At 45.6% G+C, this 19448-nt stretch overlaps 1 protein-coding gene across 1 annotated transcript; it reads right to left on the reverse strand.

The window, feature by feature from the left end:
• Nucleotides 1-286: 286 nt before the first annotated feature.
• LOC310712352 (proline-rich transmembrane protein 1-like) lies at nt 287-17546 on the reverse strand. The gene is made up of 3 exons (XM_083515312.1): nt 17227-17546; nt 6034-6650; nt 287-1774 (listed from the first exon to the last, which is right to left on the reverse strand). The coding sequence occupies exons 2-3, from the start codon at nt 6388-6390 to the stop codon at nt 1601-1603; spliced, it is 531 nt and encodes a 176-aa protein (XP_083371438.1). The 5' UTR covers nt 6391-6650; nt 17227-17546; the 3' UTR covers nt 287-1600.
• Nucleotides 17547-19448: the final 1902 nt, after the last annotated feature.

Below are 19448 nucleotides of genomic sequence, written 5' to 3' on the forward strand. Positions count from 1 at the left end.
CCGCTCCTCATTCTTCTGAGCTTGCCACTCCATTCCTGAGTCTGGTGATGTCTCAGGACTCATGGCAAACGTTGTAGTGGTGGTGGAGGAATCTGCCCATTAGTGTTGATGGTAGTGGCCTGTTCCCCACTAACGGAAAATTTGGGGGTGGGGAACAAATATGCTGTGCAAAGACAAATGTGTCATCCCTCCCCAGGTCTCTGTAATATGTAGACTCGCCCTACTGATCACAATGGCAGACAGTTTGCTTGTTTGAAGTAAATACAATATCATTCGGAGGCAGGAGGTATTTCGAATATTTTTAATGAAACTGACAGCTTCTCTTCACTAACACTGAAAATCATCTTCATTCCTGGATTAAGCAATATTATATGATATACACAATTAGTTAACTGTACAAAACGTGGTCTGGGGCTACGGGGGGACCACCTTACGCCGTGGTTTGAAGAGCAGTTTGTGTCAACTGATTATTCCTTATTTATTTTCATTTCACAAAATTTATATCCTGTTGGTGCACATAGCAAACAGACAACCCTCAAAGCAGTGTAAAAAAAGAGAAAAGAATAAGAAGTGAGCCCCCTGTTAACAGCTATTTAAAACATTAAAAAATAATTGAATCAATGATAAGCTTGAAAGCTGATTAAAACACAACCCAACCTTCTACATGTCTATATAGGCTTGTCTAAATAAAAATGTTTTTAGTGGGCACCAAAAAAGAATACAAGGAAGGCACCTGCCTGGTGTCAATAGGTTGGGAGTTCCAAAGTGTGAGCGTTGCCATACTAAAATATTGATTCCTTACAGATGCAGAGGGAATATTATGTAGCCCTTGTAACAGTGCCAGTTCCACAGATCAAAGTGGTTGAGTTGGCATATATGGGGTAAAGCAACCCCACAAGTAAACATAGATTATTAGCTTGTTCATTCATAAAAGACAATTTTGAACTGAATACAGACACAGGCAGGCATAAAAGAAAGGCATTCAACAGTGCACTGGAAAGTTAATAAAGACTTTTAAAAGGCAGATATATAATGGATGGGTGTTTCAAATGCCACTACACTAAAGGCCCAGGGAAGAAACCTGGACCAGAGGTGTCAGATGGAGGAGAGGTACATCTGGGCTCTGGACGGGATATGGTCTAAACAGGTAATTCTACTTTAACATTGGCAAGAGCAAGGCAATTGACGTGGGCATTTCCCAAGCCATCAGGCAGGACACTGTTTCAGATCCTCAGTGCCCAAATCCATTTGCCTGTCCCTCTTCTGTTGTTTCTGTTCGGGATGCTTGCGTGTAGTAGAGCTGGAGCACAGATAATGCTTCTCGTTTAATGTGTTTGGGCTGCGGCAAAGCTCTTGCTAGGTGGACCTTTCAGGTCAGCTGATGCTGGCTCAGATGCAGTGCTCTGCAGCCCTGTGCCCCATTGATGGCGACCAAGTCGACTTTATGGAAGTCAGGTGACGCGAGGGCACACACGCATGCCATCTAGCCCATGGCGTATCCTGTTATGGAAGACGATTGTCAAAGGGGGACTTCTCTTGCCTGTCTGCTGGGGTGGGGTGGGGAAGGTCTTTTGGAATCTGAAGGCTGCAGAGGGCATCATCAGGGCTTCTGCGGTGGAAGGTAGACTGCTGTGGTAGAAACAATCACTACGATGATGATATATATAACAAAGCACCCCAGCCCAATCCCCAGAGCGATGTGACCGAAGAGGCGCGCCATGCGGGAATTTCTCTTGGCGGACGCGGCATTTCCAGCGAAGTTGGCTTCTCTTGTCTGCAGAGAAAGAGAGAGAAGCGAGTGAGAAACCATGCAGCTGGAGAACAACTCCAGCATGCAGAAATGGCAAACTGAGAAACAGCTGCCTTGGTGTTAGCCAACGAAGAATCTTGTTGCTTGAGGCTATCAGTCACTTACCAGTAACCTTGTGGTTTTAGATTGGAACCTAGCAGAGCAGAGCAAGACTGTAAGCCAGGCATAGGCAAACCCGGCCCTCCGGATGTTTTGGGACTACAAGTCCCATCATCCCTAGCTAACAGGACCAGTGGTCAGGGATGATGGGAATTGTAGTCTCAAAACATCTGGAGGCCGAGTTTGCCTATGCCTGCTGTAAGCTCACATTGAGGCTCAAGACATCAGTTTGGATGGTCCTCTGAGTTTTCACCAGCACAGATCTGACCAGTGGTGAGGTTTCTCCATGAGCAATTTGCAAATCAGGCTCTCAGCGACCGCCAGCAGGCAGGCTGGGGCCTGCCCTTAAAGTATCTCATGATTAAAGACCCTCTCTCCTCCTCCCTTGTCACAGTTGGTGTAGGCCTGTTGAAACACCCACCCCACAAAAATCCTGGGAGCTGTAGTTTGTTAAGAGTGGCTGGGAACTGTAGCCCTGTTGGAGGGGAAAGCTACTGTTCCCAGGATTCTTCATGGAGAAATGTGCTTTAAGTGGACTTTTTAAAATGTATGGTGCATATGCAGCTAGAGGTTCTATGGTAAGAGCAGGGGCATGTCTAGCCCAGTATCCTGTGCTCACAGTGTCTGACCAGATGCCTGTGGGAAGCCTGCAAACTGGACAAGAATGCAACAGCAGCCGTCTGTCTACCTGCAATTCTCAGCAACTGGTATTCAGAGGCATAATTCTTCTGACAGTCAAGGTAGAACATCAGCAATTGTGGCAAGTAATCGCTGACAGCCTTCTCTATGAATGTGTTTAACGTGCTTTAAAAGCCGCCCAATTGTTTTGTGAAAAGGGAATTGCATAACAAGGCAGATCAGGAGATTTTTCTGGATCATTGAGGGGCTAGTAAAACATGAACAGAATGCTAGGGCTAAAGAAGTTAATTTAATTAGTATTATTAATTAGAATGCTGCAAACGCATAAAGGCATGATGGTTAAGTTGCATTGGAGGAAATATTATTTAGAATTATGATTAATGATTTATATGGACTTTAAGCATGTTTTAATGCTTGAATGTCTATTGAGTCAACACACACACTATTAACCTACAGGAACTGTCCATTGTAATCCTTGGACTTGACTATCCTTGGACTTTACGACAATAAAAATATATAGAAGATTAATAGTAATATGATATGTTATTGACATCAGGAACAGTGCTTTGCAATTTTTTTGATATGATGAGTATATTACAGTTTCATTATATATAATGTTATGTTACTTTTCAGCCAGTTACATGTGTGTTGTGGTATTCTGAACATCTATTGGGTGCATGTACAGATATTTCTGTTGAGAAATACGGAGAGCTCACTTACAATGAGCAGTTGCACAACACATTGCTCAGAGTTGAGGTACAAAGAGGGGGAATGGGCACTGAGCCATGTCCTGGACCGCACCCTGTTCTAAAACGGGTCACATCAGTGGCTTTCTGCCGTTCTCTCTCTCTCTCTTTCTCTCCCTGCCTTTTGGTCATTTCATTTTGCATTGTTTTAAAAGGAAAAAGAGAAGAGGAGGAGGGAGGAGGGAGCAGCAGCAGCAACAGCAGCATGGAACTAGAAGGGTAGAAGGAGAGAATTAAGAAAGAAAGTGAATGTGGGTTAGAGAAAGGTAAATAAAATATACCCTAGAGAAAGATCAGATGAAGGTAGCCTATTCTTTGATGGAGAGGAGATTATGAGCCTCTGCTCCCCACTCCTTGGTGTTGGGGTATCCCGATAAAGAGATCCACAAGGAGGCGCTTCTGTCCATACATCCAGGCTAAGAGCCACAGCACTCCCCAATGCCGCAAGTCTGTGCAGGTTGCATTTATTTAATGTATGTCATGGGTCCACCCCAAATCAGGGTTGGTCCCCAGAATCCCTCCAGCAGGCTGACTGGAGGAGATGGCGGCTGCTCAATGCCAAGCCAAAACTCAGTTACTCCTGTAACCAACAAAGTTGTGGCCTAATTGAACCTCACTGAATGTTTCCTATAGTCCTTGTTTTACTGATATGGCCCGATGGTTCACGGTCCCTGGGCACACAGTTATGGAGAACTCGCTTACAATGAGCATTTGCATAACTCCTTCCTTGGGGGTGATGTACAAAGAAGGGAAATGCGCCCATTGACGTGAGCCGTATCCTGGATCACACCCTCATTTAAGCTGGGTCACACCAGTGGCTTTCTGCCATACTCTCTCTCTCTCTCTGGTAATTTCGTGCACATTGTTTTAAAAGACAGGAGGAGGAGGAGGGGAGAGGAGAGGAGGAGGAGTGGGGAACTAGAAGGAAAAGGAGGAGGAGGAGAGAATAAGGAAGAAAGGGAAAGGAAAATCAAACATGCCCCAAGAGAAAGATCAGATGGCTAGCTCAGTCTGCTAGAGCATAGTGCTGATAACACCAAGGTTGCAGGTTCGACCTTGTATGGGAGAGCTGCATATCTCTGTATTGCAGGGGGTTGGACTAGATGCTCCTCAGGGTCCCTTCTGACTCTACAGTTCTACGATTCTTTCAATGCATGCAGTAAAAGAGGAAGGAAGGAAGACAAAGGTGGATCCCAGTTCTTGAAACACAGAGCACTGAGGTTGGATCCAGCATTAAAAGGTAAAGGGACCCCTGACCATTAGGTCCAGTCGTGGCCGACTCTGGGGTTGCGGCACCCATCTTGCTTTACTGGTCGAGGGAGCCAGCATACAGCTTCCGGGTCATGTGGTCAGCATGACTAAGCCGCTTCTAGTGAACCAGAGCAGCACACGGAAACGCTGTTTACCTTCCCGCCGGAGCGGTACCTATTTATCTGCTTACACTTTGACATGCTTTTGAACTGCTAGGTTGGCAGGATCAGGGGGATCCAGCATTAGCTGTGCCATAGAGGTGGCATTGGGGTATTGGGGTGGCATAGAGAGCTCTTTGCCCTGCAGCTGATCATCTGCAGCATCATGCCCAGTGAAGAATTGGCCCTTGATCTAAGGATATGAGGAACAATCTCCTAGCTGTGTGACAAGATGTTCCAGGTGACCATCTCACCAAAGTTGCAAACAGATCCATGGTAAGTTAGCCCTTGCCAAAGAGTCGGTTTTCCACTCACAATCTTTGTTGCATTAAAATAAAAAAGTTTGATACCACATCACACCCTTAACCATGCCTAGAGTCTGAAGCTAAGTGCTGGCATGTTATTTTTGTTTCTGGTGCACCAGAACAGACCACACCGCAACAGACTAGCATGGCTAGCCTCCTCCAGATGTTGCAGTGTAACATGCAGCTACGTAAACATGTAGTTTAGCAATGTGTGTCTGTTTCTCCTTTATTTACCTAATTCCTTGTAACTGTGTAGGAGGGCTGTGGGGTGGGCCCCTCTGTCAGTTTTGGTTTCTCTCCGTTTTTTATTTTCCCAATCTTAAGTTCGCTCCTACACTTTTCTGCACCACACTGTCATTTTCTTTTAAAGACCCCATGAAGACCTATTAGCTCATTTGCCCAGATACACATGTTTGCAAAGCAATTTTCCCTAATACGATGCAATCCTTTCTTAGGTGTTGCTTTTACCCGTATATGCCTTTTACGCATGCTTTGCCCTACTGTATGCATTTTGGTACACACACACTCAGCTGGAGAACTGCGTTGCAAAATTCAGAAAAGTGTGAATTTTGGGAGGAGGGCTGTTTTTTGGTTTGTGTATCGTTTCAGAAAGAGCAAATTAGGTGGGTTTATCTTCAGTTCAAACGGCATCAAATTTCTCTCCTCACTCCCCTCCCACTCCCATCGTGCCAGTGCTTGAACTTTAAAGGGAAATATTTTCAATGAAATACAGAAGCCCCACTCCCAATTATAGCCAAATTATAGCCAAATTATAGCTTGTGATGCCACCTTCCAAAAACAACACTTAAGCCAATGCTACTCCTACTCAGAGCAGACCCACTGAATTCAATGCCCATTACAAATTTGGACCCGTTACCTGCTATGGGTCTTCTCTGAGTAGAACTAGGTTGGGTGCAACCCCTTGTTACTAGGGGGGGGGGCATGCCTTTTTGCCTCCTTTGTTTTCTAGCAGAGCCTCACCCCCCACCCCGATTTCTTTGCCTTTCCCTTTCACACACACTTACCTGTATAGAGTAGACCAAGGCGGCAATACCAAGGGGTAAGCAGCAGCAGAGCATGGTGAAGATGGAGTAGATCAGGTGATCGGGTTCATTGGTGGGCTGTACAGGTGTGACGTAGACCGCCTGTGGAGGTTGAAGGACTGGGCCTAGGTGAGATCCCGCACCAGGTGGGCCATAGTAAGGCATTGCCCCATAGCCTGCTTGGGGTGCTGGCATAGCCCCATAGCCTGCTTGGGGTGCTGGCCCAGGAGGCTGTTTCAGTGGGTCAGGCTCTGCATAGGCCTCTTTTTCAGAGTAGGCAGGGGGGTTCTGAGCGGCAAGTGCCTTCTCACCCAGCTGTTCATAGTTCGGTTTGCTCATGGTGGTTCTTCCTTCTTCCTTCGTCTTCTCAGTTCTGCAACCTCTGCTCAGTTCTTGGCGTTCCTCCTCCTGCCCTGGTTAGCTGCTAGATGTCCTGCTTTCTCTCTCTCTTTCTCTGTTCTCCTACCCTTTCCTCCCCTTCTGCCTTCCCTCTGCCTTTAGCGCCCTCTTCCTGTGGTCTGGGTCTTCTTTAAGGTGTGTGTATTGCCTCTGCAATGCTGGGCAGGCTCTGGGTCCTTCCTTCAGAGACTCCTAGACTCCTAAGCAGCTTGTTAGACAGGACAGATTTGCTGTGTCTAGCTTTCCAGAAGAAGAGCGTGTGGAATGAGGGGCAAGCAATGAGCGAGAGACAGTTTTGTCCTGGGTATTGCAACACAGGTCCAGGAAGTGGAGGATATTTCCTAGCCATGTAGTGCTGTAGTCTTTCTTTCGTCATCCTTGCTGTGGAAATGGACACACACGGCAGAGAGATTTTGCAATTCTCAAGTATCTGAGCTGTCATCGGGTCTACGCAGGTTCATAAATTTGGGGAGACTAGTAGTTTCTCCCAGGCCAGATATACTGCTCCCACGTAGGAGAATCTGAGATGTTTCCTAATAAGGCATCCCTCTCTCTTTCATTATAAACTTTTAGGAAGAATTCAAAAATATTGTTGCTCCCTTAGGCATTTGTTGGCTGAAAATTTTTCTTGGCAGCCCTGAAATTATTTGCTGTGGGAGTAGAGGCTTCTTTTTTTAGAAGGTTTTTAACTGTTTTAAACTGGAGGGTTGTTTTAAACTTTTTTTGTAAGACTAAATCGCTTTATTATTGATGTGGTTACTAATCTTCAGGAGGAAGGATGGGATGTAAGTTTAATGAAATGAATGAATGAATGTAGTCTAGTCTATGTCGAATCCTAAATTTGGGTAGAAAGATACTGATCCTTTCATGCCACAAAAGACAGCTGCTGAATGCCATGGGATGGAAAACATACAGATACCATATATTATTTACCATCTATCTATCTATCTATCTATCTATCTATCTATCTATCTATCCATCTATCTATCATCTATCTATCGGTCATCTATCTATATCATCTATCTATCATCTTTGCAGGTAGCTATGATGTATGTATGTATGTATGTATGTATGTATGTATGTATGTACGTATATACGTATCTAGACACTGGCCGTATTTGAACACCACAGCAATATGCAGATAATGGTTTTCTACAAATGCTCTTATGACTCTCCTTTTGCTGTATTTCTCCTTTTGTGCAAACGGCAGCTAGAAACAGTGATTCCTGGCATTACATCCACCACGGGGGGGGGGGGGGTTGTGGCTCATTTCACTCCAAACAAACCACAATCTGAAATCATGGCTTTAGCAATCATGGTTTGTTTGAGTGCCACAAACCCCCACCCTCAGTTTGGATGTGGTGCTAATCCAGGGGTCATGGTTTTATTGCTCCCACATCAATAATAAACCATTAGCCTTCGTCATAATTTATCACCCACCCTTCCTCCTAAAAGCAGCACAGGGCTGCAAACACACCCCCAAGTCAAAACATATACTGTTTTAGCCCGAATATAAGCCACACCTGAATATAAGCCGTACCTTTAAAATTAGAGGGGGAAAGGGGGGGGGACTCCAAAACCCAAATATAAGCCATTCCATTCCTCGCTGCTCCAGGCTGCATACTAGGGGGGCCGGGGGGGGGGGGAGCCACGCTGTATTGCCGACGGCCTTTCCCCTTCCTTGCTCTCTCCCTTCCTGGCCTTGGGGGAGAGGATGGGGGAGTATGCACAGGGCGGCCCCCGCTTTTCCAAGCTCCTGGTGCTGTTTGTCCCACGCTCCTGGCTGCATACTGTAAGGTCGTGAATATAAGCTGCACTTTAACTTTTCATGGATGGAATTTGGGGAAAAAGTGAGGCTTATTTCCAGGCCAATGCAGTATTTGCCAAGTGCCCCATTTTCAGTGGGATGGACCTCCTTTCCTTGAGGGTGCCCTGCCTTTGTCCCACAATGCTCTGGTTTTGTCATGGTGTGGAGAAGGGAGGGGTGGGCGGCAGTGAGGGGTAGTGGGCGGCGATGTGGTGCTCTGGTGTGAATCAGCTGGGTCGTGCCACAACACTGGAATGTTTTTGGGTCTTGCGAGATCAAAGAATGCGTGCTTTGTTTCTGTGCTCTCACGCATGCAAGAAAGCTTGGAACAAAAAATGGAGCTTTCTCATTTTTGCGGGTAAAATGTCTGACGGTATGAAAACATTCTAAAAACCACGACAGTTAAAAAAAAAAGTTCTAAAAGCAGTGAAAAATATTATCTCATCCAGTGATCTCATGGTTGTCAAGGACATTGTCTTTCAGCCACCAAACACCTGGGTCAAATTCCTCCTGAAAAGTCAACAATGACTTTAAAAAGGTGGTGTACACTGAGCCAATCTTTCTGCTGTAAGAAAGCGGAGCACAAGTGTTTTGTAAATTTGTCCTTCCCCATGGATTTCTTACGAATGGGTTCACCATCTGAATTGCAGTTGGTTAATTACACAGGTAAGCTTGCATAACATGTTGTGTGAATTAAACAGTTTTTCTGAAGGGTGAAAAAAGAGTTCCTTTGTCTTTAAGATGCAAGTGTGGTATCAAACATCTTAGAACAACATGTCCATCTGGTCTCAGATGAAACACCCCCCCACACACACTCAGAGTTGGGAGCACAGGCTGAGTTGATCAATCTGCCTGACTGATTAAATACTGCTGTCCTTATTCAAATCTACAGAATGAAGGATCTAAGCTGATAGTTCTAGGAATGTGAAATGTGTTCCTGGAATGCGAAATGGGCAAACACATGTAAACTAGTTATGAGTAGGCGAGCTCCAAAGTGAAATTACAGGAACTGAGACAAAGACATCTGCCTGTAGTTTGCAAGTCTACAGAGTTTGCAAGTCTAGAGAAGCGGACACGGAGCAATGGATCCAAACTACAAGAAAGAAGATTCCACCTAAACATTAGGAAGAACTTCCTGACAGTAAGAGCTGTTCGACAGTGGAATTTGCTGCCAAGGAGTGTGGTGGAGTCTCCTACTTTGGAGGTCTTTAAGCAGAGGCTTGACAACCATATGTCAGGAGTGCTTGGCAGGGGGTTGGACTCGATGGCCCTTGTGGTCTCTTCCAACTCTATAATTCTATGATTCTAAGTCCTTTGTTTAAGGAACCAAAAATAGAGTGTGGTATGCTTTTAGGGCTGATTAATCCTCACTGCGGTCAGGAACAGGGCCTTTCAGATTTATTTATTTTATTTCAAAAGCATTCATCCCATAAAGCATGTAGCCATGGGACTGCTGGGCCGGGAGGCAGTAAGCGGAGCCACAGCCAATCACAGACAGAACTGCCCCCTGACGGGCTGTAAGTAAGAAGGCAGGCAGGTGGGGGCTGCCTGAGGTTTGGTGGGCCACTGCCCCATTTGCCCTCATGGACCAGTCTACACTGAAAACACCTCCATCACATAATGTTGTTGGCATCCGTCTGTCTCAAGAGAATGAGGTAAAGTCAAACAGCTGTGTTAGCAGCACCAAAGTCACCTTCCTGGGGTGCAAGCCTGGGCAGTGTGTAAGGTGGTCCTGGGCTGTTCAGATGACAAGACTCTTGGAAAGCAGAGCAATACATTTCGCACCAGCTTGGCTGCAGGAGTTTCTGGAAGGAGGTGTAAAAGGCACCACCCAACTGTCTTGGGGACTGAACTCCAGATTTGTGAAGGGGTTACTCCTTAGCTTTTCCTTCTCCTGAAGATATCCCGCAAAGCAGCGAAGGTTTAGGATCAGAGTTTTCCTTCTTCTAGGTAGAGTACCTTACAGGTTGACCAGCACCACCTGCCCCTCACTTGCCTCTACAGCACATGCGGATACCACGTGTTGGACCCACTACAGTGGTACCTTGGTTCTCAAACACCTCGGTACTCAAACAACTTGGAATGCAAACTCTGCAAACCCGGAAGTAAGTGTTCCGGTTTGTGAACTTTTTTTGGAAGCCGAACATGCTCCGTTTTGAGTGTTACACTGAGGTCCATCTGTTTTTGCTATTTAATTTTGCATTTTTGTTTTTGCGGCTCTTTTTGTTTTGTTTTTGTGACTGTTTAGAACCCAGTTCGGCTACTGAATGATTGATTGTGTGACTGTAGTACATTGTTTATTGCTTTCATTTTATGGATCAATGGTCTTGTTAGATTGTAAAATTCATATTAAATTGCTCTTTTAGGGGTTGTTTTTAAAAGCCTGGAATGGATTAATCCATTTTGCATTACTTTCTATGGGAAAGCGTGCCTTATATTTGGAACGCTTTGGTTTTGGAACGGACTTTGGGAAAGGATTAAGTTTGAGAACCCCAAGGTACCACTGTATTGGTCTGAGACCCATCAGCTACCCTCACCTGGTTTAGCCAGCCAATTGAAACCACTCTTAGGGTGTGGCCATTAGACAGATAGCTTCTAGGAGCCACAGATGAGAGCTGAGTGCAAGGCAGGGAAACCAGCTCCTGGGAGCCGAGCCCATTTGGCTCCCTCAATATTTTTGGGAGAGTCTGGGGCCTTCATGTCCAAAAAGCATGGAGGTGAAGTGTGGAGCTGAGAGTGGCACAGCTCCAGTGGCCGACTCCTTCTCCTCCACCTCCTGCCATGGAGTGGAAGGAGGGTTGAAGCAGCTTCCTGCTGGTGGCTGTTCCAGGAGGAGGTGGAGTCCAAGCCACCGGCCATTGAAGCCAAAGTTTGCTCTCCTCTATTCTTTCACCTTCATCCTACCACAGCAACGACAAACCTTGGTGTTAGGGGTTTCATGGAGCATGTCACCTTGTTCCTGCCACAAGTTTGGACATGTCGTGAGAGAGATGGCTTTGCCTTGACCTTTCTATGGGCTTTTATTATCATAGGCTCTGGTTTTGCACTCTAGGGAAGTTGCTCACTTGCTCTTAAGGACAAAACACACACACACACACACACACACAAAAATCGAAAAACCAAAAACAAACTACCGGTATTTGCAGCCTGGATACACTTGCCCAATTCAAACTGAGTCCAATTATAATTTATATAGCCCCATGGTTCTCAACTTTTCAAACCAATCTGGTAAAAACCATTCTAATAAAAGGGCAGTTGTCCTAGTCTTGTGGGACAGAGCATTCCACCAGGTCGGAGCCGTCACTGAAAAAGCCCTGGCCCTAGTGGAAGATAGTCCTATAGCTTTCTAAGTTCCTTTTCTTCTTAGGTTGCGGTCAGAAAAGAGAAAATGTCCATAACAATTCAACTATTCAACACCCCTCCCCCACTGCCCTCAAGTCCTTTATGGAGAGAAATTGCTGATGTCCTCTTGAAGCAATGCCGGCTGATTTCACCATTCAGTTTCCAATAACACATCCTTTGAAGAGACAGGCCTGCAGAGGGTTGGGGTCTGAAGACACAATTGGTTAAAAGAAAAAAAGAGGAAGATAATAAATAGCCAAGGAAGGGGAGAATATCCTTCAAATTTCTTCTTAGGAAGTTGTAAACAATACAAAATTTTAGAGTTAAGCATTTTATTCATTTAATTATTATTATCACCTTTCCATATAATTACTACTGTTATTTTCTGCTCTGTCTGTTTACTTTCCTTCACTTAGTTTTTGGGTGTTGCGGGAGAAAAGAAGGAAAAAAACCTACATTTTTACACAATGCACACAAAGGGGTATTTCTCACTGCAATTCCCTCAATGGTTCCCAATTTTACATTAAGAAATTTGAATAAAGTTTCATGTGCAAGGCATAGCCTTGTCACTTCTTGTTTTAAACCTCCTTTTTCTTTTCTTTTTAAGCTAACATAGCCTCTAGACATGTACAGAGTTCATGATTCAGCAAATCTATTATATCATTTAAAGTGTTGCATCTCCTGACTAAATTACCATTTGAATAAAGCCATGACTGACTTTTCTTACCAGGGACTCATGGAAGGGAAGGGGTAGATTTAAAAAATCTGTAAACAAAGAGCAGAAAAAGGATTGATAGAGGGAGATTTTTTTTAGTCCCTGGGGTTGGACAGTCCTCCCTACCATCTTCCCTGTGCACGGTACCTTATACTCACTTCTGCAAGCGCTGCTCCTGGCGATCCCGGGATCTTTTACTAAATTCTTTATGGCTGGCCTGATCAAGCGTTGCTTCCTCTGGTTAGCCCCGCTGGAACGCCAGTTATTTCCAGACCCTGGGATCGCTGGTGGACTGGTGGCTCCTCCTGGCAAATGGCCTGGTGTGCATTGGATCACCAGTCCTTCCTCACCCCCAGAATCTGGACAGCCAAAGCTCCTGCCTGGCTCACCATATTGATGTAAACAAAATCTGCTCCTTTTCCCTTATGGGCTATCCAAGGGTTCGTATAGAGTCCTTAAGCGAGTTCCCTATTGGTAGGAGAAAATAACAGAGGCCAACCAGAAAATACTGAGAAGCAAAGCAGCTACTAAACTTGATCTTTATAAAACTGTTGCAACAGGCAGTGGCGTAGCGTGGGTTGTCAGCACCCAGGGCACTGCGAGTGCAAGCGCCCCCCCCAGATGTTGCGCCCGGTGCGGCCGCCCCCCCTGCACCCCCCACGCTACTGGCACTGGCAACAGGGTCTTCACTCACCACAAGCAGAAGGGAGGAGGAACCCAGAACAATGGTGTGCAAGCCCTTATATAGACTTTTGAAATTCCCCACCCTGTATCTCAAGATCACCCCCAAAAACATCATACACACATCACAGAAGGAGGCGGTCTACAACAGAAATCCTGTCTGCCAGGATACCTGACAATGGCCAGTGATTGCTTACTTGGGGAGCCTGGCCATTATTTTGTGATAGTAAATACTTTAATTCCTGAATCCAGGTCACAGGCTCACCCTGTTCATACAGAAAGATGCCCTAAAGACAGGTAAGCAAAAGACAATGGAGAGTCTTTCCCATTTCCTTCCTCCTTGCAGAGAAACATTTGAGGTCAATTTGGGAGAGTCAAAATGGTTTCAGGATTGTTCTCCTGTACTATTTCAGACACGTGGTTTACATACTCATGTATATGTTTGCCTTGTAAATTTATGAACATTTTTTATCTATAATTTCTTGTAACAAGGATGATATATAAAATAAGTAACCCCAGCCCAATCCCAAGAGCGAGGTGAAAGAAGAGGCGTGCCATTCGGGAGTTTCTCTCGGCGGACGCGGCATTTCCAGCAAAGTTGGCTTCTCTTGTCTGCAGAGAAAGAGAGAGAAGCAAGTGAGAAACCACACCGCCAAGGAACACCTCCAGCATGCAGAAGTGGCAAGCTGAGAAACAGCTGCCTGGTGTTAGCCAACGAAGAATCTTGTTGCTTGAGGCTATCAGTCACTTACCAGTAACCTTGTGGTTTTAGTCTGGAACCTAGCAGAGCAAAGCAAGACTGTAAGCCAGGCATAGGCAAACTCGGCCCTCCAGATGTTTTGGGACTACAAATCCCACCACCCCTAGCTAACAGGACCAGTGGTCAGGGATGATGGGAATTGTAGTCTCAAAACATCTGGGGGGCGGGCGGGTTCATATCGTATGTTTAAAACACCCACCCCACAAAAATCCTGGGAGCTGTAGTTTGTTAAGAGTGGCTGGGAACTGTAGCCCTGTTGGAGGGGAAAGTTACTGTTCCCAGGATTCTTCAGGGAGAAATGTGCTTTAAATGGACTTTTTGAAATGTGTGGTGCATATGTAGCCACAAGTTCTATGGCAAGCCGCACTGCATAAGAGCATGGCAACCCTGATCAGGCCAGTAGCCTGTCTAGCCAAGCATCATGTTCTCACATTATGCAATGTTTTAAAGGGAGAAAGAGAAGAGGAGGGAGGAGGGAGCAGCAGCAGCAGCAGCAGCAGCAGCAGGGAACTAGAAGGGTAGAAAGAGAGAATTAAGAAAAAAAGTGAATGTGGGTTAGAGAAAGGTAAATGAAATACACCCTAGAAAAAGATCAGATGAAGGTAGCCTATTCTTTGGTGGAGAGGAGGTTATGAGCCTCTGCTCCCCACTCCTTGGTGTTGGGGTATCCCGATAAAGAGATCCACAAGGAGGCGCTTCTGTCCATACATCCAGGCTAAGAGCCACAGCACTCCCCAATGCCGCAAGTCTGTGCAGGTTGCATTTATTTAATATATGTCATGGGTCCACCCCAAATCAGGGTTGGTCCCCAGAATCCCTCCAGCAGGCTGACTGGAGGAGATGGCGGCTGCTCAATGCCAAGCCAAAACTCAGTTACTCCTGTAACCAACAAAGTTGTGGCCTAATTGAACCTCACTGAATGTTTCCTGTGGTTCTTGTTTTACTGATATGGTGGGGTTCACGGTCCCTGGGCACACAGTTATGGAGAACTCGCTTACAATGAGTATTTGCATAACTCCTTCCTCGGGGGCGATGTACAAAGAAGGGAAATGCGCCCACTGACATGAGCCGTATCCTGGATCACACCCTCATTTAAGCTGGGTCACACCAGTGGCTTTCTGCCATACTCTCTCTCTCTCTCTCTCTCTCTCTCTCTCTCTCTCTCTCGTAATTTCATGCACATTGTTTTAAAAGGAGGAAGCGAGGAGGAGGTGCAGGGGAGAGGAGGAGGAGGAGAGAATAAGGAAGAAAGAGAAAGGAAAATCAAACATGCCCCAAGAGAAAGATCAGATGGCTAGCTCAGTCTGCTAGAGCATAGTGCTGATAATGCCAAGGTTGCAGGTTCGACCCTCCAATGGGAGAGCTGCATATTTCTGTATTGCAGGGAGTTGGACTAGATGCTCCTCAGGGTCCCTTCTGACTCTACAGTTCTACGATTCTTTCAATGCATGCAGTAAAAGAGGAAGGAAGGAAGACAAAGGTGGATCCCAGTTCTTGAAACACAGAGCACTGAGGTTGGATCCAGCATGAAAAGGTAAAGGGACCCCAGACCTTTAGGTCCAGTCGTGGCCGACTCTGGGGTTGCGGCACTCATCTCGCTTTACTGGCCGAGGAAGCCAGCTTCCGCGTCATGTGGTCAGCATGACTAAGCCGCTTCTAGCAAACCAGAGCAGCGCACGGAAACGCTGTTTACCTTCCCGCCGGAGCAGGGGGATCCAGCATTAGCTGTGCCATAGAGGTGGCATTGGGGTATTGGGGTGGCATAGAGAGCTCTTTGCCCTGCAGCTGATCATCTGCAGCATCATGCCCAGTGAAGAATTGGCCCTTGATCTAAGGATATGAGGACCAATCTCCTAGCTGTGTGGCAAGATGTTCCATCTCACCAAGTTGTAAACAGCTCCATGGTAAGTTAGCCCTTGCCAAAGAGTCGGTTTTCCATCCACAGTCCTAGTTGCATTAAAATAAAAAAGTTTGATTCCACATCACACCTTTAACCATGCCTGGATTCTGAAGCTAAGTGGTGGCATGATATACATTTTGTTATTATTTATTAAATGCACATACTGCCCTTTATCTGAGGATCACATGGTGGGTACCTACCTATCAAGGTCAAGTCAATGAAAGGGGGCTCAGGTCCACCAAAAGAGATGCTGCAACAGTTTGTTCCCTTCAAGGTGCTATGAGACTCTCCCTTGCTCACACCGCAACAGACTAGCAGACAGACGCGTTTGCAAAGCAATTTCCCGTAACACGATGCAATCCTTTCTTAGATGTTGCTTTTATGAGTGTATGCATTTTACACACGTTTTGCCCTAGCGTTTGCGTTTTGGTACACACATACTTGGCTGGAGAACTGTGTTGCAGAATTCAGAGAAGTTTACATATTGGGAGGAGGACTGTTTTTCGGTTTGTGTATCATTTCGGAAAGAGCAAATTAGGTAGGTTTGCCTTCCAATTCAAACTGCATCAAGTTTCTCTCCTCACTCCCCTCCCACTCCCATCGTGCCAATGCTTGAACTGCAAAGGGAAATATCTTTCAATGAAATCCAGAAGTCCCACTCCCAATTACAGCCAAATTATAGCTTGCGATGTCACCTTCCAAAAACAGCACTTAAGCCAATGCTAGTCCTACTCAGAGCAGACCCACTGAAATCAATGCCCATTACAAACTTGGACCCATTACTTGCAATGGGTCTTCTCTGAGTAGAACTCAGTTGGGTGCAACCCCTTGTTACTAAGGGGGGGCATGCCTTTTTTGCCTCCTTTGTTTTCTAGCAGAGCCTCACCCCCCGCCCCCATTTGTTTGTCTCTCCCTTTCACACACACTTACCTGTATAGAGTAGACCAAGGCGGCAAGACCAAGGGGTAAGCAGCAGCAGAGCATGGTGAAGATGGAGCAGATCAGGTAATCAGGTTCATTGGTGGGCTCTACAGGTGTGACGTAGACCACCTGTGGAGGTTGAAGGACTGGGCCTAGGTGAGATCCCGCACCAGGTGGGCCATAGTAAGGCATTGCCCCATAGCCTGCTTGGGGTGCTGGCATAGCCCCATAGCCTGCTTGAGGTGCTGGCATTGCCCCATAGCCTGCTTGGGGTGCTGGCATTGCCCCATAGCCTGCTTGGGGTGCTGGCCCAGGAGGCTGTTTCAATGGGTCAGGCTCTGTATAGGCATCTATTTCAGAGTAGGCAGGGGGGTTCTGAGCGGCAAGTACCTTCTCACCCAGCTTTTCATGCTTTGGGTTGCTCATTGTGGTGCTTTCTTCTTCTTCCTTCGTCTTCTCTGTTCTGCAACCTCTGCTCAGTTCTTGGCGCTCCTCCATTGTGGCTGCCCTGGTTAGCTGCTGGGTGTCCTGCTCTCCCCCCCTCTGCCTTAAAGCCCTCTTTCTGTGGTCTGGGTCTTCTTTAAGGTGTGTGTGTTGCCTCTGCAATGCAAGCCAAGCTCTGGGTCCTTCCTTTGGAGACTCCTAGATACGCAGCTTCTTAGACAGGACAGATTTGCTGTGTCTAGCTTTCCAGATGAAGAGCGTGTGGAATGAGGGGCAAGCAATGAGCAAGAGACAGTTTTGTCCTGGGTATTGCAACACAGGTCCAGGAAGTGGAGGATATTTCCTAGCCATGTAGTGCTGTAGTTCTTTTCCGTCATCCTTGCTGTGGAAATGGACACACACGGCAGAGAGATCTTGCAATTCTCAAGTATATGAGATGTCATCGGGTCTGCGCAGGTTCATAAATTTGGGGAGGCTACTAGTTTCTCCCAGGCCAGATATATAGCTCCCACGTAGGAGAATCTGAGATGTTTCCTAATAAGGCATCCCTCTCTCTTTCATTATAAACTTTTAGGAAGAATTCAAAAACATTGCTGCTCCCTTAGGCATTTGTTAGCTGAAAGATCTGTTCTTGGCAACCCTGAAATTATTTGCTGTGGGAGTAGAGGCCTTTTTAAAAGATGTTTTTAACTATTAAACTGGAGGGTTGTTTTAAACTGTTTTTGTACGATTAAATTGCTTCATTATTGATGTGGTTGCTACTCCTTAGGCAGAAGGGCAGGATGTAAGTTTAATGAAATGAATGAATGAATGTAGTCTAGTCTATGTTGAATCCTAAATTTGGGTAGAAATCCAAAGATACTGATCCTTTCATGCTAGAGAAGACAGCTGCTGAATGCCATGGGATGGAAAACATACAAATCCCATATATTATCTATCATCTATCTATGTATCTATCATCTATCTATCTATCTATCTATCTATCTATCTATCTATCTATCTATCTATCATCTATCTATCTATCATCTATCTATCTATCTATCTATCTATCTATCTATCTATCTATTATCTATCTATCTATTATCTATCTATCTATCTATCTATCTATCTATCATCTATCATCTATCATCTATCTATTATCTATCTATCTATCATCTATCTATCTATCTATCTATCTATCTATCTATCATCTATCTATCTATATCTATCTATCATCTATCTATCTATATCTATCTATCTATCATCTATCATCTATCTATCCTATCTATCTATCTATCTATCTATCTATCTATCTATCTATCATCTATCTATCATCTATCTATCTATCTATCTATCTATCTATCTATCTATCTATCTATCATCTATCATCTATCTATATCATCTATCTATCTTTGCAGGTAGCTATGTATGTATGTATGTATGTATGTACGTATGCATGTATCTAGGCACTGGCTGTATTTGAACACCACAGCAATATGCACATAAGGGTTTTCTACAAATGCTCTTATGACTCTGCTGTATTTCTCCTTTTGTGCAAACGGCAGCAAGAAACAGTGATTCCTGGCATTACATCCATGGGGGGGGGGGACTCCTCCTTCTCCACTTCCTGCCATGGAGTGGAAAGAGGGTCGAAGCAGCTTCCTGCTGGTGGCTGCTCCAGGAGAAGGTGGAGTCTGAACCCCAGCCATTGAAGCCACCTGGCCGCCATGTTTGGCTGGATGTTCCCCTGGCTCTTCCAGATGTCATGAAGTCACATGTGTGGTGTCATGCGTGGCATTGCCCCCCCCTCCCATCGCCCTCCCAAGCTGGTGTAGGGTGGGGACCAAAGGTGGGCAAACTACCCCAGAAGGAGCACGGCATGTCCCCCGCCAGAGGTACTGTCCCCTACCCTAACACTGCATAAAACCCCAATCATATAATATGTATATTACATCACATCATTTTTATTTTTATCACTCCGAGAGGCTTCCAAAGCATCATACATGCCCATTATTTGCCTTTAAAACACCAGACTGGATGAATACAAGAGGTGGCATTTAATTCACGTTCAAGACACATCTTCCTCTTTCATGTTAAGGGAGGGGGACTGAAGCAGTTCAGGACTGGGGGCCAAATGTGCTGCTGTAAGCCTCACTATTTGACCCTCCGCCACACCTTCACTGCCCCTCTTCCGCAGAGCTTGGGCTGAAATTTGTGCGATGAGAATACGGGTATTCGAAGCACCGAATGCAACTTAATATTTCCTATTTGGAACTGTATCGTTTGTGTATCAGAAAGGAATCACCCATGATGTCCATCACTTGCTATGTATAAAGCATATGGATACTTTGATTACTTTCCCTCGGTAGAATAGAGTTTTGGGTCGTCCCCCCTTTATTTCCCCTTCTACATGGGTTCTGTTTCTCTTTCTCTTTCTCTCTCTTTTATT

The sequence above is a fragment of the Podarcis liolepis genome (genome assembly GCF_965112155.1).
Source record: "Podarcis liolepis genome assembly, chromosome: 7".
Classification (NCBI taxonomy): domain Eukaryota; kingdom Metazoa; phylum Chordata; class Lepidosauria; order Squamata; family Lacertidae; genus Podarcis; species Podarcis liolepis.